This window comes from Sceloporus undulatus, unplaced genomic scaffold, assembly GCF_019175285.1.
Source record: "Sceloporus undulatus isolate JIND9_A2432 ecotype Alabama unplaced genomic scaffold, SceUnd_v1.1 scaffold_17, whole genome shotgun sequence".
Taxonomy (NCBI): domain Eukaryota; kingdom Metazoa; phylum Chordata; class Lepidosauria; order Squamata; family Phrynosomatidae; genus Sceloporus; species Sceloporus undulatus.
This window is the reverse complement of record NW_024802939.1, coordinates 2,831,077-2,858,745: the sequence shown is the minus strand read 5'-3', so window position 1 is coordinate 2,858,745 and position 27,669 is coordinate 2,831,077. Positions and strand designations below refer to the sequence as shown.

General features: G+C 37.8%; 2 protein-coding genes across 3 annotated transcripts in view; one reads left to right on the top strand and one right to left on the bottom strand.

Annotated features, from left to right (window-relative positions):
- The first annotated feature begins 659 nt into the window (after window positions 1-659).
- LOC121917422 (regulator of MON1-CCZ1 complex) lies at window positions 660-25,105 on the top strand. Of its 2 annotated transcripts, XM_042443372.1 has the most exons (20): window positions 660-872; window positions 6,030-6,106; window positions 8,302-8,386; window positions 8,968-9,024; window positions 9,409-9,495; window positions 10,695-10,835; window positions 12,428-12,531; window positions 13,822-13,911; window positions 14,025-14,130; window positions 14,716-14,827; window positions 15,958-16,002; window positions 18,318-18,371; window positions 18,595-18,723; window positions 19,056-19,162; window positions 19,672-19,791; window positions 20,391-20,468; window positions 22,115-22,219; window positions 22,451-22,519; window positions 22,748-22,973; window positions 24,972-25,105. In XM_042443372.1, exons 1-20 carry the CDS (start codon window positions 762-764, stop codon window positions 25,049-25,051), a joined length of 1,983 nt encoding a protein of 660 aa, XP_042299306.1. In that variant the 5' UTR covers window positions 660-761; the 3' UTR covers window positions 25,052-25,105. The 2 variants fall into 2 exon arrangements, with proteins under 2 accessions (XP_042299306.1, XP_042299307.1); XM_042443373.1 differs by lacking the exon at window positions 18,318-18,371 and having other exon boundaries at window positions 15,958-15,993.
- Window positions 23,244-27,669, bottom strand: part of LOC121917427 (NPC intracellular cholesterol transporter 1-like) — a 46,056-nt gene continuing 41,630 nt past the window's right edge. The window contains exons 15-17 of the mRNA XM_042443381.1: window positions 26,735-26,868; window positions 26,114-26,276; window positions 23,244-25,698 (exon numbers count right to left, since the gene is read on the bottom strand). Of these exons, the coding sequence (XP_042299315.1) occupies window positions 25,616-25,698; window positions 26,114-26,276; window positions 26,735-26,868 (380 nt within the window). The 3' untranslated portion in view covers window positions 23,244-25,615. The remainder of the gene's footprint in view (window positions 25,699-26,113; window positions 26,277-26,734; window positions 26,869-27,669) is intronic.

The window sequence follows — 27,669 nt, the reverse complement described above, 5'->3', positions numbered from 1 at the left end:
GGTAATTTATTTATTTGTATATTAATAAATATTTATTTATATTTGTCAGTATATTTTATATAGAATTTATTTTTAATAAAGATTTCTATCAGAATTTATATTTATATAGAATTTATTTCTATTTCTATATTTATATTTATATCAGTATTTCTCTTTATATTAGAATTTATTTATTCATATTTTAATAAACAATTGTTTGTTTATATTATATTTATGCCAGTATTTATATTTATATTACATTTATATCAGTGTTTATATTTATGTAGGATTTATTTATTTCTTAATAAATTATATCAGTATTTACATTTAAATAGAATGTATTTATATTTTTAATAAATAAATATTTATTCATTTATATTTATATCATGGTTATTCCACATTTAAATAGAGTTTATATTTAGATGTATATCAGCCTTGACTGGGCCATGCCTTCCATTCTTTTTAATCGACTGTCCTACATTCTGTGGGCCTGAATCTATAGGAGCCAATGGAGGACAAGGGTTAAGAAGGCATTGGATGAGTGGAGCTGACTCAAAGCCAGTCATAATAACATTTTTTAAAAGGCGTCCTGTGCCTTTAAGGACCGGTAGCTCTGTGCGCATGCGCAAGGGGAGCCTAACCAGGAAGCGGTTGTGTGCTGCAGTTGAGGGAGGCGAACGTTCAAACCGGCTTCTGAGCGCAAGGGTGGGGTGCATCGAAAGGAGCTGGCGAGCGGGACAGGTGCGGGAGGGGTGAGTGGAGGGACTCTCGCGCCTGTTGCTATGGCGACCAGCAGCACCCCGGAGTTCTACTTAGCGCTGTGCGCGCGGCCCGTGCAGTTCGAGAAGGCGAGCCCCGTCAACTGCGTCTTCTTCGACGAGGCCAATAAGCAGGTGAGGGGCTTCCGCGCGCCAGGTAGGGGGCGGGGCCTCGCCTCTCTCGCCTCCTTAGCAACAGCCCCTCCTCCCCGTCGTCAAGGGAGGCCTAGCGCTCTTGTCCTACCCCTTCCATTGTGGGCAAGGGTGCATCCACACTCCATGAACAGCCCAGTTTGACCCCGTTTTAACTGCCATGGTTCCACGGTGAGGGATTTTTGGGAACTGTAGTTTTGTGGAGACGTTTAGCTCTGGTGCCACAACAAAGTACAGTTCCCAGAATTCCATAGCATTGAGCCATTTGCAATTTAAAGTGGTGTCAAACTGGGTTATTTCTGCAGTGTGGACCCAGCCTAGGGTTCAAATCCCCTCTTTAGCCATAGAAGCCCACTGCATAGAAACTTTTGGGATATATATATAAAAATATAAATAAATACTGATATAAATATAATATAAATACATATTTATTAAAATACAAATAAATAATTTCTGTATAAATACTGATTATAAATATAGATATTTATTAAAATAATAAATAAATTCTATATAATGGTTTTAATGTTTTTATTAATTTTTCAAAAATCCTAATCAGAAAAATACATATATCCATACATATATTACTACATATATGCATACCCAGATCTGTGAGTTTCTAACAGAGGCAGAATTCCTCATATAAATTAACACTTAGTACGCAATTGAACTAAGGACCCAACAGAAATGTAAAATATAAGTTAAGTTAAAGAAGTTATATGTTGTCAAAAGAGTTATATATAGTTAAATGTATGTTGAAGAAGAAATAAAACTTAGAGAAGTCGAAGGATATAGTCCCAACCAAATTGGGATATTTATAATTGATACAAATGGCTAAGTTGTCCCTGAGTCCCTCTGTTTGCTCTGGAGAAATCTTGAATTAACTTGCCTCCTATTTTAGTTGAATGTACACAAATGCAACAATTCTTAAACTTGACTGATCCATGGCCACTTTTAATGAGTATCTTTTATGGAAAAGGATCGTTCCTTTGCAACGTCAGAATGATAGGTGATTTCCAGGTTGGTCTCTCTTTTCATGCAATAAAAAATATAATTTGCATGGCTTCTAAAAGCAAATAATTCCTATTATGAAGGAGTACAGTGTGGTAAGATAGTGGAGGCCCAGTGTGGTATAGTGGTTTGAGCACTGGACTGTGACACAGGACGGAGACCAGGATTCGAATCCCTGTTCAGCCCCTGAAACCCACTGGGTAACCTTGGGCAAGTCACACTCTCTCAGCCTCAGAAGAAGGCAGCCCCTCTGAGCAAATGTTGCCAAGAAAACCCCAAGTTGAAAGCTCAGCAACAACAGCATAGTGGACACATCTCTGATGGTGTTTTAGCCTGTCAGTTTTTCCAAATTCCCAAACTCAGCCTCCGTCGCAGGGGGTGGTCAGTGTTTCTCCATGGGTGAAATAAGCTCTTGCCTTTTGCTGCTCTATTCAGAGAAGGAGATGGTTCCTTAAGAGTTAAGGTACTAACATTGACCCATGGATAAGTTGACCCAGATTTTTTGGTCCCAGTTTTTTGACTAAAAGTTTTAGACTTATACATGATTATACAGTTGCCCCTCCACATTTGCGGCTGTGACTTTTGTGGCTTTGACTATTTGCGGGTTTGATTAATATGCTCTCTCTAGGAATTTCTATGTCCTCCAGCGCAGCTCTGGCAGAAATTGATAGAGTTGTGCTGGAGAACTGTCCTAGAGGTTCCTAGAGGAATTTGTAGGTCCTCCAGCATGATTCTGTGATCAACGTCTGGCAGATGTTGACCATAGAGTTGCACTGGAGGAGCTGGTGATTTCTAGAGAAGTTTTCTCTCAAGTAAAAAGAAGAGTGATTTTAAAAAAATTATTATTTGTGGTTATTCCAAATTCCCGGGAGTCCAAGCTGGTGCTTGCGACCATTAAAGGAACAGGTAGCCTGTGCTCTTTTACATCTAGTGATCCTGTGTCCTTCTTTAAGACTTATTTTCCATCACTGCTGTGATTCACCTTTAAGCAAGAGTGTGGACATCCCACTTAATGGAAGCCAGTGGTATAACTTAAAGGAGGCACGAGAAGACACCGTCTTTGTTTTTAGTATGCTCAGTGGACACTGCTTGCACTTATCCCACAGATGGAGAAATGAGGATAAATAACTCTTTTGGAAGAATGCTTCCTTTAAAAAGAATGCAGGGAGTCAGTAACTTCCTGATCCAGCAGTTTCATACAGAATTACTTTTGCTTGAGATTGGCAGGTGCTACTTTCTCCATCAAAATATTTCCATGCAGGAAATACCTGTTACATATACCAGTAAAGGTCTAAGAGGCCTGTAGGTGTGGGCTGTACAAGATAGCAACAATGCCTATTATTATTATGATGATCATCATCATTACTGCTTAGTACATACAGTGGACCCTTGCTTTATGCAGGGGATCCATTCCAGACCCCCCCCCCCCACGTAAAGCAAATTCCACGCATGCTCATGCCCCATTTAGATGAATGGGGCACGCTTCTGCATGCAGTGCGGCACACTTACCATTCATCTAAGTGGGGCTTCCCATCTATGTGACCTCAAATCCATGTATGGGAAACCACTGTACTTCCAACTCTCTTAGAAGTACTCTGTGGTTGCAACAGCACAAACTCCATTCTTTCTGCAGCGCAGATTCAGCCTGAAGAGACTTGTAGGAGATAACAAGGTCCAGATATACCATGTTATATCTGTGCAAGAGTGAGATGATGCTCTTGCGGATGTTTTTGATTTTATGCAAATATTACAGGAAAGAATTTGCTCTGTTTTTTTTTTTTTTGTTTGAAGTCATCCCTTTATGTATGTTCTGGCTTATTGCACTGAAGTGTTTGCTTAGGCATTGCTGGCTTAAGTTTAGGAACATACCTATACCTCTGAGAAAACTGGTAAGCAGAGAGGTGATGCCCAAAATGGATGGTTGTAGCCTTTATTTAGGATTTTAACCTCAGTAGCAAAACAGCAATCCTAGGTTGTTGTTTGTTTATGCTTTAATTCATATTATATGTTTTCTAGTCTTAATTTTCTATTAAGCATAGGATTTTTTTCTATTAGGAATAGGAATATAAGATTTTCTATTGTTAATTTAAGAACCAAAACTGATGTAATTTGGATCCCCTCCCCATTTCCTACATGAAAACTAACATAGCTGACTGCTTGCTTCATTTTCTTTCTAGTGGCTATCACATGCCTGCTTTCCTAGTTTAATTAGTGAGTAGTTTCCTGTGATCCCTTTTCATTATAGATTCCTCATGTGATTGCTTGAAATGGCATCACGTAAAAGACAACTGAGAAGCTGGTTACTGAACTCTGGTATCAAAGCTTGTATTTAACCCCTACATATTTGATCTCCCCTTTTTGACTGTTTAAAATGGGAAAGGGACCTGCAGCCTAGCACCCCAGCCTAATTTTGTACACCATCTGCAGATGGTCAGTTTAGACCTCTGGCAAGAACACTCTGGATGAACAGAAAGAAAATGAAAAAGAAGGGGGAAGAGGGAGAGAAAAGGAGTTGTTTCTTTATTTGTCTCTGGCCCTCCCCATCTTTGACTTTATCTCTGGCTGCTGCTGACATGCAGCCCTGACAGATTTCCACAGAAAAATGGTTCCCGAACTCTGGTTTTAAAAGCTAATGCATTATGGTTTCCCTGTGCTAGTAATGTCAATTCACAAGATATATATATATTTAATTAAAAGTACAGGTTTTTCTGCAAGTAGTCAAAGCTTGATTTAATCATGTGCATGCCTGTAATTTTAGAGGAAACTTGAAAATACGTGAAGGCGGGGAAGCAAATTTCTCAATACCACTTTTCCAGACTGTTCTCAGTTGTTATGGTTGTATCTTTGCATGGCTCAGATTCATGCTTTCCACCAAATTCACACTTTCCCCACCCCTGGTGTCACTTGCTGCAGGAGGGACACTATTGGGGTCTGCTGGAGAGGGGTTGTCATGTGGTGGGGATGTCAACCAAAAGATCACACTCAGCCTATTCCTTCATCACAATGTTGGCCTCTTCAAAAGGAAGCCAAGGTGCGGTGAAAGTAGGAGCGGTGCACTCGTCACCCTGCAGGGGAAGAAGGGTCCAACTCATTCCTTGTCACTCCTCTTCTGAGGTTTGTGCAAGCTGAACCCCCTCCCCAAACACACACACCCCTAATGTAGCCACTGCATGGGACCATTGTTTATTTAAACAATTTATTCTCTGCCTCTACAAATGTGCTTCATAGCAAATGTAAAGAAAATAGCACTGGAGAAATCATTCTATGTTTAACCAGACCCCTTGACTCCTTCCACATCCCAGTTAAAGCACTTGAATAATTCTCTGAACTGGAGGCAAAAGGAGGTATGATGAGATTGCTGAATGAAGCTTTTCCACAGAACTAGAACAACTGCTGAAATGTCATTACGTACTCCATAATCCATACAGCTTTACCTATATAGGAATCTTGAGCAGAGTCCCTGATCTTGGCAGGTCGATGGGCTTATTTGAGGAGTGGAGATTTCTGAGATGCATGGGTTCCATTTTTGAAACAGCTTTAAAATGCAAGCCAGAATCTTGAATCTGGCTGAGAATCTCACTAAAAGCCAGTGCAGTTGTAAGTGCTTTTGTTTGCCTATTATCACCATTAGTTGGGTTGTGAGTTTTAACAGTCTTCGTGGACAGTACTAAATAAAAATATTACAGTAGTCCAGTGTTTCCCAAACTTTGGTCCTTCAGATGTTTTGGACTTCAGTTCCCATTCCTGACTGTTGGCTAGGCTATCTGGGGCCTCTGGAAGTTGAAGCTCCCCAAATTTATAAGATCAGAGTTTGGGAAACACTGAGTAGTAAGTATTTAAGATTTACCAGCAACATATTTCTACCAGCACCACATTCAGTAGAGGAGGAGATGGTGGCAATAGGCCCCATTGTTCGAGATGAAGAGGGATTGAGAGATTAGTTGAGGAAGAATGAGAGTTGATTGCATTTAAGGAATAAAGTAGTTGTTCTTTAATTAGTAATTCATCACGTTAAGCTACGCTGCTAAATACAGCAGGAAGTCTTAATGAAAACAAATCCTGTTGACTTGGATGCTGATGACATTTTAAGTAGGACACTCAAACTGAATCTAGACCTTTTTAACTATCTAGGTTTTTGCTGTTCGATCTGGCGGAGCTACTGGGGTAGTTGTTAAAGGCCTGGAAGATCGCAATCCCATCTCATTCAGGTAACGTAAGAATACTGTGAAGCCACAGTTTACCCCCTTATCACTGAATTCAGCAGGACTTGCTTTTGTCTAGATAAAATTATGCTGGTGAACACAAATTTGCTACTTTCTCACTTAATAGCTTGTTCTTACTGAAGTTTAGGTAAATACAGGTGTGTGAAATTGTTCAAAAGACCGTTTTTTTACTTTTCACTGGATACTTTTCAAGCAGAAAAAGAGAATGCGTGATATTTCATCATCTTTCCCTTTCTAGAATACAAAAACCCACTGTTTTATCTTGAGTATGGGCCTGAACAAATAGGCCAAAATAAAGCTGCTTTGGGTCATTTTGGAGGTATGCTGTTTAAATGACACATGCATCTTAAGAGGCCAGAAGCTGCACCAAAGCTGCACTCTAGTCCTTAGGACTGGAACGTGGCTTTGGCATGGCTTCCAGCCTCTTAGGACTCATACAGCATTTAAACAGCATACATCCAAAGTGACCCGAAGCAGCTTTATTTTGGCCTGCCTGTTTGGGCCCTACATCTTCAAATACTTCTAGAAGTGTACTGACAGTTGATCACTATGCAGTCAGTATTCATTGTAACTTGTTTGGCTCACTATAACCTGTATTGCAATAATACTGCAGCTGAAAAGTTTATGTGCTACTTACATACCCAATCATTGTGCAAAGACTGGATTTGGTGGTGAAAGTCTAGGCATGTTAGGTTTAAACATAGTGTGCTTACACAAATACATCCAATGTTCAAATGTCAGGCAGGAGCTGAGTCAATGCAGCTTTGTTCCTCTATAGACTCTAGGGTCTTCTGTATAGAAATATTATATTAATCCATAAGACTTTTCTAAGTGCTAGCATCCTAATAGTGGCATACACACACATTAGTCAACTTTAAATGTGTATGTGTCTCTTTTTAATCACTGTGGAATGTAGCATTCCCTTCCTCTCTCCTCACTGAACAGTCCCCTCGACTTACCATAGCGTCACCGCAGTCCCCGTCCAGCCATTCTATGCCTGGTGAAAGCAATGAGGAATAAAAGAAGCATCTGAGTATGTCCCTATAGCCAGATATGAAATGGTGAGATCATGTTTTAAAACCTCCAGAGGACACTGGGGGAGGGGGGACCTTGGTGAAGAATGCAGTCATTTCATGTCTGGCTACAGAGACATAGCCAGATGCCTCTCTGATCCCCATCTGCTCTCACCAGGCATGCAGTGTTCATGGAGGGTGTGTGTGTGAAGCAACTTAACTAGATTTGAGGTCAGTGAATGGCCAGCTGTAGCATAGTACTGGCATGTCGAACTACTCTGTTATACTGGATCATAGAGCATTGTGGTCTTATATGTGTTAAAACACCCCAAATGTAATGGAGGGAGTTTACTTGTGCCACTATAAGAGAGGATTTAAATTGTAAAACATATTTTTAGGCTCTCATTTCTAAATGGAATACATTATAAACTGAGACATCGTCCAATCTTGAAGTAATTTTTCAAAATACTGTAACATGAAATGTGTTCAGTCCTTAAGGTGGGATACAGAAGAAATATTTCTTTTCCAGAACTTCCAAAAATCAATTTTACATATAAGAGATTAGTTACAAGCTATTTCCCACTGTTCATTGGGAAGCAGCTTTTTCAGAATCTTATGACACCAAACAATCTTATTATGGTCCAAAACACACTACAGAAATAATCCAGTTTGAAGCTGCTTTAACTGTCCTGGTTCAGTACTAGGGAATCCTGGGAATTGTAGTTTATTGTGGTACCAGAGCTCTCTGACAGAGAAAGCTAAATGTTTCACAGAACTACAGTTTCCAGAATTTCCTTGCATTGTCAGAACAGTTAAAGCAGTCTGAAACTGGATATTAGTGCAGTGTGTTCTGGACCTGTGTTTGTATTGAGGTTCTTCAACTGCATTTTCACAGAGAACTAGTCCCAGAACACAAGAGTTGGATTTTAGTGCTGCACCGCAGTGTCTAGTCTCCCCCAAAATATTTCCCCACTCTGTACTAATTGTAGATATATTGCTAGTATTTTGTGAAGTGTTTGATATTTCAGCCTTCTAGAATAACTGATTATGGGTTCAGTGTTCTATCTACTTATGAGTAAGCTGTGTTGAAATAAATGAATTCACATCAGAGTAAATATATGTCAGAAACCACTGGATCAGATTCCTATAGTAAGTTTCTCTTATTAGAATGGAAGACAAAGGGGAAGTGAAATGCATCAAGTTTTCTTTGGGGAACAAGATATTGGCTGTCCAGAGAACATCAAAGAATGTGGTAAGAACTTTCTCTTTGGGGGGGGGGAACAGATAAACCATTCAAAAGAAAAGAATTTGCAAACAATTGTTCAGTTATAATAAAAGCAAACCCAAGCATTTGTATATAGTAGCTGATAAAGTTACTCTAGTTTTTCTGTGGGTTAGTAGTAGTTAAGAAAAGGTAGAATAAACTTTCTTTTATTTGTTTTTTGCTGAAATTGACTTCCAAACTGCTTTGAGAGCCAGAGGAAGACTACAGATGTATTTTAGGGATTTAAAATAGATCCTTTTGTAAAGGTACAGTGTTTCATTTGAATAATTTCTTACTTTGCCCTGTTCGTAATTTTTCGCTCAGCATTTTATTCCAGGGTTTGTAAAAGTTAGGGACGGACAGGTGGAAATTGGATTGTTAAAGCAGACAGGAACTTACAAATGTCTTACTTCATATACTGGAATCTCTTTTCCAAGTAGATTAGCAGTCGTTTGCAAAATAAGATGTGTTTCAGCTTATTAAAATCAGTGGGCTTAGATGTGCCCAGTCCTGCATAGGATTAGCCTTCAAATGGTTCTTATTTGCTGCTATTTTTGCTGTCATTTCAGGACTTTCTAAACTTCATTCCAGACAGCCCACAACTAGAATATACTCAGGAATGCAAGGTACATTTGAATAAATTAAGTTTAATTTTATTGAAGCAATTATCATTATATTGTATCCTTCTTTGATAACAGCTATCTCATTCAGACATTTGACAGTTACCAGGGTATGAACTGATTGTTTTAACTTTACAAGCATGAATTGAAAGTGAGGAGGAGAAAATCTTGTTTGTTCAATGTTTTTATACATTGATGCATCCAGCTCCCTTCCGATCACTAGACAGCATAGTGATATATGTGTATATAATAAAAGACTCCCACTGAAGACTGTGGAATCAGGGCCACTGTTTTATCACTGACTGATTGCTTGTACTGAGATGATAAACTGCCTTACATTAAACTGTATATGTATTTTTGCCTGTTTCAACTTAATGTTCTTTGTTAAAGACCAAGAATGCCAACATTTTAGGATTCTGCTGGACAGGCTCTGCAGAAATTGTCTTCATAACTGATCAAGGAATTGAATTTTACCAGGTAGGAAAAATAATTTGATATGCTTTTCTTAAAAAGTTACTAAATTGTACTGTGATATTGAATCCTCTTTAAAAATCAGATCATGAATGGGGAAACCTTTTCAGTCAGAAGGTGAAACCCAGATTGGGAAGGATCTTGGCACATTGTTTCAGATATAATGCTTACCAAATTGGACATTTATCCCATCATGCATACAAAGCATAGCTATTTCTATGCATATTTACTGAAGCATAAAGCTTCCTGGGTTGCAAGGCAAGAACTTCCTGAGCTGCAGAGCACATCTGAGCTGCATGCAACAGCTTACTGGGTTTAAAAAAGCATGTCACCACAAATCAGTCATCAGAGCAAATGGTAGGAGTAGTTTATAGATATCATAGGAAACTCTGGGGGACCAAATCCAGCTCAAGACCCATCCCTGAACTGGATACTATATGTTTGTGTTGTCATATAAAATCTTAGTCAAAATTTAACTGTGATTAACTTTTTATTGCTATAGTTAAATAGTCCTGTATTAAAATACTTAGATGTCAAGAAACAGGTTTTTCACCTCAAGAATGGTTTAATGAGGACATAACAAGACGCAAGAATATAAAGCTATTATTTGCTTAAACAAAATGTATTTTTGATATCCATAAATTATAGCACCATCTACTTGACGTCTGCTCGAATTCCATACTTGCATTATTTTAATTTAACATATTTAAATGTTCTTGTTCTAAGTTTACTTGTCTTGCATTTCACTTTACGCTGTGTTTTGATTTACAGGGCAAGAATTCTAATGGATACTGGTGGAAGACTGACTAAGCCATAGTTTATGTAGTGTAAAATAGTGTGTTTTTTAACTTGTGTAATATAACATTTTAGCCAATTTCTTTTTTAAATTATTGTAAACTGCCTTAAGACCTATAGAGGGAGGAAAGTAGATGAGAGTATAAATTAAATAAATATATAAATCTAGAATTCATCTTATTCCACTTGGGCTTCCTCTCTTTCTCTTCATTTATTGTGCCTTGTCTTACGTAGGCATACGTACATAGCTTAGAGGCAAGTAGAACTGATCATTTTAATTAGTCTTCAACTAGGGTGGCATAAATTGAAACATTTGTATGAATTATTAAGTTATCAGTGATAAAATACGTAGTATATTTGAAAATTTTGGCATATTGGAATTAATGAAGAACTTCACCATGTTTCTGCAGGTACTACCAGAGAAACGGACTTTAAAACTTTTGAAGAGTCAGAATATCAATGTAAACTGGTATATGTACTGTCCTGAGAGTGCTGTCATTCTTTTGTCAACTACAGTTCTTGGAAATGTTCTGCAGCCATTCTATTTCAAGGTAAGAGATAAAGTGGTTCTAAAGCTACCAGTGTTGCCCTCCCAAAAATTTGGCTGAGTTGTCTAGAGGCGCTTCAAAGATTTCTGCATTTTGTGTGTGTGTGTGTAATGTTTCTCTTTGCTTTTTTTTCTTATCTTTATGATATGATTGATTATGCTTAATAGGACAATTAGGTCTACTATTTGTATACCTTGATCTGTAAGTAATTTAGCTGGATGCTAGGTTTTTCACTGAGTGCTTGCTGTGGTAGTTGGAAGCAGGCCATGGGGTGGCGGAAAATAATGTACTACCAAATTCCATTTTTGCCCATGTTTCTCTTTTTTCTTTGGAGTTGAGAATTGAAGGATCAAATGGGGTGGACTTGGTGTGTAGTAAGCATCAGTTGTTGTGCCATAAAGAATGAAAAAAAGATTGCCTGTTAATGTCCAGTAGATGACTGCAGTGGAGCTGCAGCTAGTCTCCCTTTTCTGCTTTAGTTTGTGTTCACCACACAAGATGCCCCTATATACTGCTGCATAAGGTCAGAATTTACCCCTAATTACTTCTCTAAAACTGTAGAACAAACCTCTAAATAAAAAGGATTATGACTTAGAGTCAATTTTCTCAGACAGGGAGGTAATTTCATATTTGCTTTGAATATTTATAAACTTCATGAGATGGCTCAGTCAGGCAGCTTCAATATTTATTTAGAAAATGTAGAGGTTTGTTCTCCATTTCTCTGGTTGAGAGCAAGAGGAGGTTGGCTAGTCTGAAGTGAGCCCTACCTTCTTGTGGGTCAGATCAGGTTAGCTTCCCCCTTTCCCTCAGCCACAACTGAAATTCACAGATAAGTACAGAATTTTCATGTCCTTGCACATGCTTTCAGTAAAAGAAAAATAATAAATGTGATGTGGCTTTTCTGTTTAATAAAATTGGCTTATATTCATGATGTTGAACTGTTTCATTAGGAGTTATCCAATCTTCAGTCTCCTGCCTCCAAATTAATATGCTTTGCTAACTATTTCTAATTTTGGAATGACTACGTTATCGAGATTCTGTTGTGCCTGCTTTGGTCTGCAGATTGGTTTTGGACGCTGTTGAAATTTCAAATGCAAAGTCTCTATTTGAAAATTGATGTGAGAAATGGTAGTCAATAATGCTTGACCTTTGCCATGACCCCCTGATGTCACTTCTTTGTTCTAAAGATGAATGTTTAACAAATTAATTTTCAGAATCTGATACTCAGCTATACTTTTTTTTTGACAGTAGGTTGCAGTTGGGGGTGGGAGAAAACAAAACAAGTGTTAGATTTTGTGGTCGTTATGTACTTAAGAGATTTCCCATTCTCTTTATATAAGCTTAATTAAAAGCTAATCCTGGAACATATTGCAGTAGGAAAGATTCCTCTTACCAAGTTATGTTGTTAACTATTTAGCTAATCTTAAAACTGAAATCAGATAGAACATAATATTAAGTTACATGTTCAGGATTTCATGCTGTCAGTGATGTATGTAGTTGTGAATTTTGTAGTAGGGTGACTGCTCAGGTAGCCACATCCATAATGTTAGAAGGACTACTTTGGATTACATGCAGATAAATATGTTTTCTTCTAGAGTGGAGGCATGTCCAAGTTATCCAAGTTTGAAATTGAATTACCTGCAGCCCCAAAGTCATCCAAGCTAAGCCTCTCTGAAAGGGATATTGCTATGGCTACTATGTAAGTATTGTTGGAGTGAGATTTCTTTCTTCAGATGACTTTGGTCTGGAGACAAATTGCACTTGGTTGTTCTGCTTTTATTTTTCTGATTGAGTAGTTGGTTTGTATTAGATTGATCTACAAACTTTCAAGCATAAGCACTCCACCCTACGGACATAATGCAGTATACACAACCATGTCAATTTCTAGATTAGGAGATAGGAAACAGTCCCTGCTTTGTCCCCATTTTTTCACATGTTCATGTTGTAGTGTCTGATAAAGGTTGTAGCAGCATTATATTCAATACAGATGTTTGTCTCTTTAATCATCAATTTTAAACTCATATGCCAGTGAATAATGGAGAAGAGAAGCTTAAACAGTGATAAAAACTGAAGCAGTTTACTGAAATCAAAGCAGTTTATGAAAGAGTTTCCCACTAGTAGCTACATGAGACTGACTTCGCTAAAATAGTTTATAAGAGAAACCAGAAAGAATGGATGCTGTGGAATTCTGGGAACTGTAGTTTGTTGTGGCACCAGAACATTCTAACACAAAAGGCTAAATATCTCACAAAACTAAACTTCCCAGCATTTTATAGCATTGAGCTATGACAGTTAAAGTGGGGTCAAACTGGATTATTTTTGCAGTGTGGATACAACCTAAATTGAAAAGATTACAGACATTGCTGCCTCAGCAGCACCTTTACCCAACCCCCCAACCCCATTAACTGTAGGAAAATTTTCAGTTTCAAGGCATTAAACTACTGCTTACAAGCTATTTTAGCCTAAAAGAATATGCTATAATCTTACGCAACTCTTTTTTATCAAGGAAGAATTCTTTCAACTTGAGATACGCTAGACCTTTAAAGTACTTCGTTTAATGCATTCTTTTGAAGGTTTTTATTCCCTAAGTTCTATGGATTGGTACCTCTCTCTTGTTGTTGTTCTTTTCAGTGCAAGAGTTAAGCAGCTTTTAATTTAACATTCTAATGTTGCAGTCATTGAACATTAAAAATGCTTCATTAAAAGCTCTGACGTCTGAGGGAAAAAACCTCCTTTCTCCACAGTTTATCCTTCAGGTTTTTTTTAATTTAGTTCCATATTTGACATGTGTCTACATGAAACGTGTGATCTACAGGAGATCAGGGAGACATTAAAAAAGGGGGACATTAAAAGAAAATGAAAATGAAAATCAAAGAATGAACATTTTTCATTTACAATAAATAGCCCTCAAGGGAAGTAGCGCACTCTTAATGTTGTCAAAGCATGTTATCTGTAAATAAATTTACAATCTATCTTTTTTCCTTCTTAGATATGGACAGCTTTATGTTCTTTACCTAAGACATCATTCAAGGTCATCAAACAGTACAGGAGCTGAAGTGGTCCTTTATCATTTACCAAGGTAAGTTTATCTCTTTTAAATAACTTTTAACTTTAACAGCAAGCATACTAAAAATGTGATATGTGTTGCTGATAAACCTATCCTCTCTCTTTCTGTGATTAATAACACCATAGGGAAGGCTCCTGTAAGAAACTTCACATATTGAAGTTGTACAGAACTGGCAAATTTGCACTGAATGTTGTAGATAACTTGGTGGTAGTTCATCATCAGGATACTGAGGTACTTCATTTTTACTGCACTTTTGTACTTTTGTTGATAAAGCAATGCACTTATCTTTATTGATTTGGGTTAGTTCGTTTAGCATATATATGGGTGAAATAAAAGCCAAGGTACTGTAGAGTTTCAATGTTGGACTATGACTCTGGAGACCAGGATTCAAAACCCTGCTCGGCCATAGCCCTGCTAATTAATAACATTCTGTTGTTCTTAGTGATCTAAAGATTTACAGTATTTTACAGTTCACAAAACAAACTGTTGGTGAAAGAGGAGAAGTATAGTGCCATGTGCATATAAAAAACCCTGTCACTTAGATATATTAAAACCTATTTTAAAAATCCAGGAAGAAACCCATTTTTCTGATTTGTGAGGGAAATATGGGAGGAATTGGATCCCCCCCCCCCTTTCATATCTCTAGCTACACATTTTGCAGTTTCATATATAAAATCTTGGATCCACTTTTAGAGTAGAAAAAATGAATTAAATGGAATTTAGTGTAATCTCACTGAAATTAACTAAAGTACAATTCAGCGTGTCTAAATACGTTTTGATCCATGTTATAAAGAAAATGATTTTTTTAAATTTTAGACTTCTATTCTATTTGATATTAAACTAAAAGGAGAATTTGATGGCACAATTACCCTTCATCAGCTTGTTCTTCCAGCAAGATCCATACAACCCTATCAGATTGCTGTGCCAGGTATGTAGGACTTTTTACTATGTAGCTTGAAAATGCAATTCATACATGACTCTGTGGTTTTGAACCTAGGCATAATAGCTTTTTGATCAGGTGAAAATAAAATAGGAAAAAATGAAAGATTTAATCATACTGAACAAGACTAACGTTTTTTAATGTGTATCAAAAGTTTTCCTATTATTTGCAACAACAAAAAAGCACAGCGGTGTTGAGTGAAAAACACCCAAGTGGTTCCCTTTTTATGCTGATGTCAACCAGACAGTAGGATGACTGTCTTTTTTTGGGCAGAAAGGGTTATGATCCTAGATTGAACTAAATCTGATATTTTCTGTGTCTTGTGCCCTACTTCCTTGTGGTTGCTTTGATATTTTTATTGCAAATTCCAAGTGTCACTTCCCTTCTATTGGAATATGCTCCAGTTTACTTGGGACATAATGGTGACAGTTCCAAATTGATCAGGGAGTTTGAAACCATCTGAAAATTTGTTTGTTCCATTTATATCCTGCTTTCCTTCAGTGACTTCAAGAAAGCTTAAATGGTTTTCATTCTCTTCATTTTATCCTTATAGCAACCCTGTGAAAGAGATCAGGTGAAGAGTGACTGGCTTAGAGTCACCCAGTGGGCACTTGAATCTGGATTTTCCAGGTCCAGTAAACCCTTTGAGAGTGAAAATATTCTCCCTTTCCTAACCTTTGACCAAGAATTTACAGAATGCCAAGAACCCCCTGCTCATTTCCACCCACCTATTAAGCAAAGTTGAAATTTGGAAGTTAAACTACTTGACAAATTCTTCTTGATCCTGGAGTAGTTTTTTGCTCCTACCACAGACCTGTCCTTGCAGGCTGATTTCTAATATTTGAGTCATGCTATGGTAAAAAGGGTGGGAATTATATTGGTTCTTACATGTGATTTCAGATATACTAAACTGAAAAGCAACTGAATCATCATGCCTGAAATGTATTACATATTTAAAAAGAATAAAACCTTCATCTACTGGGATTCATTTTCTGTTTCTCATTGGTTAGGGTTGGTTTGGTTCTGGTTTTCTTTAGTGGTCTGTGACTTTGAACGTTTTATTATTAAATCAGTCTCTTTTGGCTTGTGAATAATATACTGTCTTTCTCCACTTGCAGGTCCAGCTTCTGTAACCAATCAGTTTCCTGTTCCATGTAAGCTCTGTATCCTTAAGCAGTTTGTGCTTTGTTATAGAAAAAAATCCCACTGGAGCTCTCATTTCTGTTTCAAATGTGACATTTTAAATTTAGAAGGAGCAGAATAGGATAATGTAGCATTAGAAATCTACAATACAGCTACGCAGCAAGTACAATTTTGTATGCAACACAATTACAGTGGTACCCCGGGATACGAATTACCCAGCTTACGAATTTTTCGGGATACGAAAAAATCCCATAGGGATTTATTGTTTCGGCTTACGAAGGTTTTTTCGGGTTACGAAAAAACCTCGGCGCTATTTCGCCACCGGAGGGCAGCAGAGAGCTATTTTTTTCCATTAGCGCCTATGGCAATTCAGGTTACGAAGGTTTTTCGGGTTACAAAATTAGCCGCGGAACGAATTAATTTCGTAACCCGAGGTACCACTGTATTTTGTGTTTATTTGAGCTTAGTGGGATTTCCCTGAAGGCAAGCATTCATAGGATTACAGCCTTAGTTCCTCTGTAATATCTGATTAGATCTCCAAAGGAAAGAGATGTAAAAGACCTTCTGAATTCAAAGATAATGCATTCTGATGCATTCTGTGAACACAATTTTTAGCACTTTTGGTTATCTGGGGGAATGCCATTTTTCAGCATGTGTCAGGGCTTTTTAAATATGTGTAACCAGTCTCAAAAAGTGCAGTTCTAAAAGAATGTTTGGACATATAAAAACCTCAGGTCATGCAGAAAATGTATTGTGCTAGCTGGTGTAAAAAGTAAACTATATTGTCCCAGTTTCTCCATTTCTTCTCCACGTATCAAAGGAAATCCATTTAGTTTTCACTGCTTTCCTCCAGAGAGATTACCAATCTTTTAAAGAGAAGGTAAACAACTGTAGGATATGAGTGGAGAACTTATGCTCCTCCAGATGTTGATGGCTTATAGCTTGCATCAGCTTATTACCAATAGTGAGGAATGATGGGAATTGTAGTCCATCAATGTCTGTAAGGCCATAAATTGCTAACCCCTCTCTGCAAGAAACATGTCTTCCATTTCCATACAGATAAGAAACTCAAAAGTTAAACATAATTTAGATTGTCCTAGCCTTCCCACACTTACTACTAAACTACTTTCCACACATACTACAATTTACTCAGACAGTCTTGGTACACAAACAGAAAGTTGCCATGGTCGTCCTACTCTCATAAAAGTTTTATCTTTGCCTCTGAAGACAAGAGGACTCTGCCTTCAGGAAGAAAAATGTTAGCTGTCTGCCCATTTGCCTGACTTCAGTAGCCCAGTGATTGGTGGTTTGCCAGAAGTAGAAAGATCTAAGCCAAATCACCAATCCACAAAATTCTTCACTTACCTAAGTACCAATATTCCTTCCTTCCTATTTATGGCATATGCGTTCTGTTCCAAGAGGAGTTTGAACTAAGACCTGTTGAACCATTTGTCCATTTTCTATCCATCCATTTACCTGTTCTTAATTTTAATATTCTTCAGTCCAAATAAAGTCTTTGTGGTATTCATGGTGCTTATTCTATGAAGCCTGACTATTGGGCTGAACAGACAAGCCAGGAAAGTACAGTATGGGCCGAGCCTGGATCAGTCCCTGGGCTGATGTGGGGATGGGTCAGTGATAATACGCCTGCCTGTACCTGTGCCACAGATCCTGTATCAATGCAGCCCTTACCTCCGTCGTTGGTGCTGCATGTGAGTGGACCTCCCCCCCCCCCCATTGCCACGTCTGATGTGAAAACAGGGAGCCTGGCTACAATCACATCACCAGGCACACCGTTTCTGCATCACATGCAGCAACAGGATCTACTCACGTGCAGCACTAATGACAGAAGTAAGAGACACATGGGGCCTTCACGACAGCCAGGGTTTGTCACAGAGTTTCCAAGAAATTTATTAAGGCCCTTTTGCCCCGAGATTGGACTTGATCCATTGGATCTGCATCCAGTCTGGCAGGATTGGGGCTGACCCTGCCACGGGGGTTTTGGCCTGTGTTGCCGAAACAAAAACACGAGGCGGTGGGGGGTGGGAGAGAACATGGGCCTTTTGGGCCATGAGGGCAAGCCCTATAACTAGCTTTTACATCATTGCTATTACATTTCCAATTCTGAGGATTTCCATTCACTCGGTAATGTTCTAAATGACATATCATGTGATTAAGCAATAAAGCTTGTATACACGTAACAGGAATGCATAGAGTGATTGTGAACTAGTTTCACAACTGCTATATAGTTCCACATTGTATTTAAAGAAACACCTGGCACATTCACTTTGGTTCCAGACTGTAGACTTTTGCAGAGTTTTTTTTTAACATTTAGATTCCTCATCCTGGATTGTCTTTCAGCCTGATATTATCATCAGCGCAAGTGAAGGTAAGCCTGAAACTGACATAGTTCTCCTCCCCTCCCACATTAGTTTCTATACGTGCTTGTTTATAGTATTTTGATTTATGGGATGCTTGTTGAGTTCTAATAACAGGTTTTAAATAGTGATCTAAATGAGGATATAGAAAATTTGACTCTTTAAAAAACTAGCTGTAGTTTGATAACTATAATTATATATTATATCCAAGGTAATTCTTTCTGTTGACTGCAGGCTATCTCTGGAATCTGCAGGTGAAACTTGAACCTATAGTAAATCTCTTGCCAGACAAAGGGAAGCTAATGGATTTTCTTCTGCAGAGAAAAGACTGCAAGATGGTCATTCTCTCTGTATGTTCTCAAAGTAAGTTTGTATTCCCCGATTGTAAAAGCTACTCTTATGGAAAACCTAATAGCAGTGTACTTCTAAAAGCTGCCCTCCTCCATACTATCCCATTTTATCTATTACCTATGGGATGTGTTGTTTAATTGATGTTATAATACTTCATACAAGTAATATTAACATGCCATGTATGAAATATGGCTGAAGTATGAGTTATGGGTATGGACAACTGTCTACATGACCCAAGATAATATCACACAACTGGAATGACATACTGAATGCAAGTAATCTTAAGCTGTAGAAACATTTGCAGAATTTAAATTTTAGCTGTTTTTGTGCTTTTTCTATTGCAGTGTTAAGTGAACCAGATAGAGGATCACTAAGTGTGATTGCCACTGTTTTTGACAAACTCAATCATGAATATAAAAAATACCTGGAAGCAGAGCAGACCTATAATATGGCAAGTTATTACTATTGTTTCCTTAGCCATGCGTTTTGTATATGCTGACAGAGTAGCATGAATATATTTGTCACCGATTTGACATTGATCCACTTGGTATAGTTATACAATTAAATGTAGCTGTGGTATTTCGCATGTAGTATAAAATTGCTCAGGTACTCAAGATAAAAAAAATAATAGTTTCAGTTGCAATCCTCCCAACAGTTTTTGCAATATAATCATTGCAAATACAAAAAAGGAGCAATAATTAACATTAACTTAATTGTATTCCATATTGATTGAACTTAGTAAAATGAGAATTGTTCTATTTTGTCAACATGAACATTGGTTATTTTTAATCAGAATTAAGTCTGTAATCTAGACATATGCTTGATTCAGTTCAGAGAACCCAGTGTGAATAATTGCATCTCAAATTGGAGTGTAAAACTTGTATATTTTAGCCCTGTTTTCATAATGTCCCTTTTCAAATATGCTGTGCTTTAATAAAATTGCTATTTGGATATTTACAGGCATTAGAAACTGGCCAGAGCAGAAGCAATCCACCCCCTAAACGACCAGTCCGTACCCAAGCAGTTATTGACCAGTCAGACATGTACACTCACGTTTTATCTGTCTTTACAGAAAAAAAGGTTGGTCAGTTTAGAGTCACCAGAATTCTTATTTCCTTTCATGTATTAATTCATGTATTGATTCAAAAGAGAGAAAACTAGTACATGTTGAATCTCCCTTATCCAAAATTCCAAAATCCAGAATTGTCCATATGAGTGGCTGAGACAGTGACACCTTTGCTTTTTGATGGTTCAGTGGGTTTCATACACAAAATAATTAAAGCTATTTTGTATCACATTAGGTTTGACTTTGTACAGGATGTATATGAAACATAAATGAATTTCATGTTTAGACATGGTCCCATCTCCGAGATATCTCATATATATGCAAATATTCCAGGATCCAAAAAAATCCATAATCCAAACTACTTCCAAACAAAATCCAACCCATGCATTTCAGATAAGGGATATTCAGTCTGTATTAGTGTACCACAGATAGCATGAATAATTGACAATTTTATGGAAAATAAACTAATTTATCAAAAACTCCCTGAAGCAAGATCTTTGAATAGCAGCAAATTATTTACTTTAATATAGCTGGACTGTTATATAAATATGCTCCAGATTATATCAGTTGACTGTTTTAAATATCTCTTTTTGGAAATTCTCTCTTCCTGTAGGAAGCACCTCACAAGTTCACTATAGCTGTCTTAATGGAGTATATTCGCTCACTCAACCAAGTTCAAATAGCTGTTCAGGTAAAAATGTTTACCTTATTATTTAGAGAAGGCTTTGCTTCTGATTTCCTACACATTCATTCATTGATCCCAACTTTCCCTGCCAATCCTTTCTATGTTCAAAGCTATTTTTTAATATTTGTATTTATTTATTTTGGCTGGAGACCAAACAAATCTCCCACACAATTTCAATAGCCTGGGAGCAGCCACTGAGTGCTCTCTGCTTGTATTCCGCTTGTCATGGTTATAGAACTAAGAGAAAGTTCTTTCTAGAGGCATGGGGCCACTGCAGAAAAGGCCTCTTCTCACTTGTATATATCTGCGTAAAGATCTTTTTACTCCAGGATCATGCTGGATGTTTCCAGGATCATGCTGATGTTTCCATGAAACTGTGTGGCAAATGGCAATCAATTTGACCTGCATAAAGATCTTTTTACTCCAGGATCATGCTGTATCCACATCCAGTCTGCATTATCCTGTTTGGATGATGCAGACCAAAATCCCAGGGTCAGGATCAGGATGGATCCTAGCAGACTGGATGTGGATCCAGCATGATCCTGGAGTAAAAAGATCTTTACGCAGGTCAAATTGATTGCCATTTGCCACACAGTTTCATGGAAACATCATGGCAAACCCAGTTAGATGAAGTGACCCTATGACCCTTACCACCATCTACTGATATAGCTAGTAAGCAGATCCCCATCACAGTGTCTGATGTGAAAATGGGGCGCTTGGCAAAAGTCTACTCACTAGTTGCATCAAAGGATGGAAGTAAAGGGTGCATGGCAACGCCAGGTCTGTCATGCGGACGCAACACCGGAGGAGCGTTGTGACACTGCACACCATGTGTAGCGTGCGGGGCCGGGACATACATCATGTAGACACTACCCCCCAATTCCACCCTCAAGCAGGGCTAAAGTGTCGGTCTGCACAGGGCCTTAGTTCTGAACCCTGCTATTTTTTTAGGTTTCAAACTATTCTAGACTACTTCAAAGAAATAAATAGCTTACATTTTCCTGGGCAGGTAGGTGTGTTTCTAAAGATATGCTTGTTGGAAATGTAACCTGTCCCTCCCACTCATCCAAATATTCAGTTTCCCTCCTGCATGAGGGAGGCTGTGCTTACCCAAGAGTAGAGATAGGAGTCAGCTACATCAGGTCTAAAGGTAGAATGGTGGTTTAGGATGGTTTCAGACCCGTTGAAACTGAATTGGTATGTGAAAACAGATAACTTGCATTTTGTAGGAATTCAGCTTCAATGTAAAAGAAAATTACTCTGGTTTAGTAGGTGATAATACAAAGACAGAGAACATCTGGGCCTGGAGGTGAATCTAGCCCAGTCTGTGTTCATTCCCAGGTGGTTTCCTATGTTTTAAATATTTCCCCCTATTCTAGAAAATTGTGCACTGTTGTTCTTTTTGCCCCACCCTACTTCCTTTGGGCCAGCACAACACAGGAGTCTCCAAGATCTCTAAAACTGAATTGAGGCTTCAGGATGAATTAGGTTGTCCCTTGGCACTATGAAAATGTTGAAGCTAGAAAAGTTTTAAATTACACAAATTTCTGTTCACTGTAGAGACATGTATATTTTGAAACTATATATAAGTCTAGCTGTTCTCTTCAATTGTAAATAAGCATGAATGTTTCTATGTTTTCTTACCTCCTTAGCACTATCTATATGAGCTGGTTATCAAAACCCTGGTTCAGCAGAACTTATTCTATATGCTTCATCAGTTCTTGCAGTATCACGTACTCAGCGATTCAAAGCCTTTGGTAAGTAAACTCTCTTCACTACACGTGTTTGCTGCTTCATTTTAATTCTAGTCTGTCCTTATTCCAGGGATCTCAGCAGTATATGTAAAATTATTTTGGTTTTGTCTCAGGGGGTGGCTGTGCAAGTGATGTGGAATAGTGGCTTTCACAAACCACTCCAACCATACCTCTTCCTGTTTGGAAAGTTTATCATTATATATAACAGAAATGTTAATACTGCTTTTCTTCCAGGCCTGCTTGTTATTGTCTCTGGAGAGTATTTACCCTCCCGCACACCAGCTGTCACTGGATATGTTAAAGGTACAGAAAACTTGTAACATGCTATTTCCATGATGGTTATTCATATAGGAAAGTAGTCATGAGTAGAATTAAATAAGTGAGAATAAACCAGAGACTGTAAATAAGGTAAAAAGACAGTACTTTAAAGCTTACAGCAAATGGAAGATCATTCTTCTTGGGCACTAGAATTCAAACTGATGGCTTTTAGCTCTGTAGTTACTTACTCATTGTGTTAATTTCTGCTTCCAGAGACTTTCTACAGCAAATGATGAAATAGTGGAAGTTTTGTTATCCAAGCATCAGGTACTAGCTGCCTTGAGATTCATCAGGGGCATTGGAGGACATGATAACATTTCTGCTCGTAAGTTCCTTGATGCAGCAAAGCAGACAGAAGATAAGATGCTCTTCTATACCATATTCAGATTCTTTGAGCAGAGAAATCAGCGATTGCGTGGAAACCCTAGCTTCACTCCAGGTAAGCAGCAGTTTACACAAGCTTGGCCTTTTCTAAAAGCTTATTAACACAATGGGGCTTAGAAATAGTGTAAGATTGGCTAGAGTTAAGGTTCAAAATTTACATTCTAGCCTAGAATTCCTGACCTGATCTGTTGGCAAGCAGGCATACTTTTCAGCTCACAAACACAGACACCGTGAAATCATTACTCTAAAAAATAGCTATGCTTTTATAAACAGTGAAGTGAGTGACAAGGGTAAGCCATTTAACTGTAGATGAAAAAAAACACAATTATCAGTACATGTTTATTAGCATAACCAAAACCGTTGAGGTATTCATGTACAACCTGCTTTAAATGTTCTCCTATAAACCATGCTTGCTTAACTCCCTACTTAACAATGATCAGAGAACACTGACATTGCAGGTTAGTGCTTTAACATTTTTGAAAGGGTTCAGAAAAGATAATCCCTCAAATACATAGTAAAGGAAAACAAACACATCCATAATTCAGTATTTTTGTTCTTAAATGTCATTTCTTCAATAAAGGCACTGTATCTACATTCTGTATATTGAACAGTTTTGATTGTGGTAAAACCTGTGTGGGTTGACAACAGTAATTAAAAGATCTGGAACAGTTCACATGTAGAATTAACTTAAAAAACTAAAGACTGTTTATGAACAACAGCTGGAAGAAAAATATTACTGTTATCAAAGAAACCATATAAATTTTGACTGAAATACAACTGTTCTGTGATGGAACTACACATTTTCATAACTATAGTGGCTACTATTAACTCAGTTGTAGATGGCCTGCTATACTTAGATGCGGTGGAATAATGTTGCCTTTAAGTAAACTGCAGTCCAGGAGTTGGCAACTGTCACAGACTGGGAGGGATCCATCATCCCTTAGGAACCTTAGAAAGCCACATGCTCCGATTTATTTGTCCCCAGTATCCCACTGGGGTACCAAGCAGCTTGTTTCACACATTTTTCCTCCTCTTTAAGCCATTTGATGCCTAGGAGAGACTTTGTCCCAACAGGAGGTAACTCTGTAACTTCAAATTCCAGATCACATGATCCAGTGGGGAAAAAATCTGTTTGGGCCTAAAATGCTCCCCCCAAGGAAGAGATGTGCCAAAAATTACCCCACACACACTCCTAAAGGGGTGTTCTTGAGTAAAAAGGGGTGTGTGAGAAGGTTACACTTACCACCCCTGTAGCCCTTGTGTCTTACTTTAAAAAACCCATCTTGTATTTAGACTGGGGGATGCTATCACTCTTTGACCATGATAAAATAACAAGATAATACTTATCACTAAGTAGTGGATCAGACAGGTCTAAGAAAGGAGTCTTTACGTGCAGTTGCCTAAGATCAAAGTGCCCCTCAATTTGGAGAATATATAGCTACCTATAAATATGTTTCCCTTATCTTTTCCTTAGATGGCTAAACATTCATTTGTGCATGTATTTCCAGTATCTTACTAGTATCTCAGAAACTTTAGAATTCTTAGATAGACTACCAATAGTGAAAAATACCACCCTTAATTTAATTGCAGTAGTGCTTGTGTTTCATGCAGGACACAATTCATGGGAAGTGGCTAGTCTGAACAGAAGTCAACATATGTAGCTTTGCCAAGAAAGTTCTCAGAGCTAAAAGTAATGATCAAGAAAACGAAGGTCCCCACTGACTTCCTCATCTCAATATCTGATTATGCATAAAATCCACTCTGCCTATATAAGACTAAAAAAACCTCACATTGCATGAGTATGTAGTACCTCAAGCTACTTCCAGTTCATTATCCTGTTATTTTACTTTATTATTTTAAAAAAAATATCCTTATTTTAGGACAGTTCCTGCACTCTGCTCTAACTGGGCTATTAGTCCAGTGTGGCTGTTTGATGAATGCGTAGCTCAGCAAACAACTACTCTTTTTAAAAAATAAATGCAGTTCAAAAGAGAGGTCTTAGTTCTACATTGTGTTAAAGTGTATCTTGCACTGTTTTGTTTTTGTCTTGTAGGTGAACACTGTGAAGAGCATGTCATATTTTTTAAACAAGTTTTTGGAGACCAATCATTAATGAAGCCTACCACTTTCTGAAGTAGTAAAGCAGTTGCAATACAAAATGTATAAACTTAATTTATTGCATTTATGTACGGATACTTTTGACCTACAAAAATCCTATTTTATAATAAAGTATATATATATACAGATCCTTTGGCAGATATTAAAAATATTACAACATTTTGAGTTGATGGCTTACTTTTCTCTTAAAAATAGAGCCACAAATTGCATTGAATTGCATTTTTAAAAAAATAGTATCAGTGGTGCAGCACTCTATTCTCATACATGTCACTTTGCATTTCCTCAGGAAGTCGTTTGCAGGATGGAACAGCAAGCTTTTAACAAGAGTGAAAACTACAATTTATTAAATAGTAATAATTTATGATTCTGTTAATACTTCTAATTTTAGTAATACTGACAAATATATCGTTGGACGTAGAACTTCCTGAGTCCAAAACTACTGATCCTCTTGTGTTTAGGTACACATCAGTCCAGTAGACTTTTCCCATTCTGAGACAGTAGTCATAGAAATATGCTACAATTCGGCATGAAGGGCTTCACCCAGAAATCAGAGTCCACTGACTACTTTCTTTAAAATGGCTAGAAGAACAGGAGTTTTTCTCTTTCTGTACCTTTGTTCCTTTCTTGTGCTGCACGTACTTTAGCTTTATTTACAGAGGGTCCTATGGTGGGAAAAAGGAAACAAGTTTTACATTTATTTGGTTGATACTGCTAAGTTATCAAACATGTATCCGACCTAAGTCAATTTGCTTGAAATACATTTATTTGAAACATATGTGTGGAAAAATAATGAAAATTCACTTGCTACTAGGCAGAAAAAACAACGAGGCAAGTATTCTAATTTTAATGTTAACCATTAAAACACAATGTAATTGTTGGCAACCACAGGTTGGCACTTTGGATCTCAACAACATGGGGGTAACTAAAAAGAAAAAGAAAAGCTTTTGAACCCTTTGTTGCAACTGAAAGAGAGCATGAAGCCAGTCTTCTGAAACTATAGTTTGGCTTAATACTGAAACAACTACTCAAGTCAAATTATATGTCAGTTTGGACAATTGTAGCAAAGGGCAGCCTTACCTATGTAGCTAAGCAGGACAGGTAGAAATATCAATCCATGGGTTGCTCCAAGTAGTACCATAGCTAAGTACATCCTGAAGTAGAAGATCTGGAAAATTTGGGATTTCGAGAACGCAAGGACCACTATTCCTCCAAATTTTGTGAGTGTAATGCCACTGAAAACCTGTTGGAGTTAAAAGGGTTTTGTTATGTGCAATACAGCTGGTTAAGAGTACATTAATTCAAGATAATGTTATTGTCCTTTTATAAAACCACACATTTTTGGTTATTCAAATTATTTTCTTTTTGGTCTCACTCTCACATGGATTGTAATGAAGACCTTTTAAAGCTGAGCATAGTGTTTTGGCAAGAGCTGTCAATGTTTGTCCATGTAGTAGGCATGAACAAACAACGCGTCTGCCTGTTCCCTCAGTTACTTTTTATCTCCTCCAGCAAGAACATTACGAACTGCTTTGTTAGTTTTTCCCCCCTAAGCACTTCTCTACTCTCCCAATCCCCACTTCTTTATTCCTGGAGTCTCCTTTTGTTTTAGGGCACAATGCAATCTGTATTCTTGTACCCTATATCATTTAGATGCCCACAAGGAAGAGACTGAAATATGTCTTCAGTGAAAATACTTACAGAGCTTCCCATGTGGGACAGTGCATCTTGTGCGCGTTCTGTTCGGGATCCTTTTGTACTGATTGTGAATGCTCTTACCACATGGCTACAGAATTCAACAGCAATGCCACAGCTCTGGAAAGAAAACAGCATAGCTCACTGCCACAGATGTTTATTAAGCCCAAAGCATTCAAACAAGTAGAAAATCAATGACCCACACTAATCCTATGCTATTTTATGTAAAAACATGTTCTCTTGCCATTGAGGAGGGCTCCAAATAAAAATATATGACATAGAATTGAATTCAACTTCAGTAATTCTCTGGATCAGTAAGCATGGGTTATCTCTCACTAACCAGCATGAGAAGAGAGTTGTATGAGTTTCTTTTCTTCTATTAACTCAAAACCAAGTTTTCAAAATATGTAGAGTTTGTTTTTCGACAGTATTTGAGGGATGGGGAGAGAACAGTTTTTATTGCCCAGTCTAGAAGATGTACTTAAAATATAGCCAAGGAACAAAGCTGCCCAACAAAATCAGTGGAGAAATTCAATATTTTAAAATGCTGAAAACAGCACCAAGGTATATGTTCTATGCTCCTTGAAACACAAAACAGTAGCACCAAGGAAAAGCACTTCTGTTCTAATTCAGATCATATTTAAAGAACTTTTCTGAATGCTGTGCTATTAGAAAATTCTGAAGCTGCCTCAGACTTACTGGTCCATAGAGCCCAATATTGTAAACTGACTGGCAGCGAATCTCCATGAATTTCAGAAGGGAGTACTTTCTAAACCTTTCCTGAAACTGAACCTGGGGTGTCCTACAAGCCACCAAGCTATGGTTTCTCCAAATTCAGACCACTGCCCTTATAGTGCAGGCTGGAAGGGACTGTGGCTGGGAGAAAGTTACATATGATAACCCTGCAGAAGTGTTACTACTTGACTACAGCAGGTCAGGCT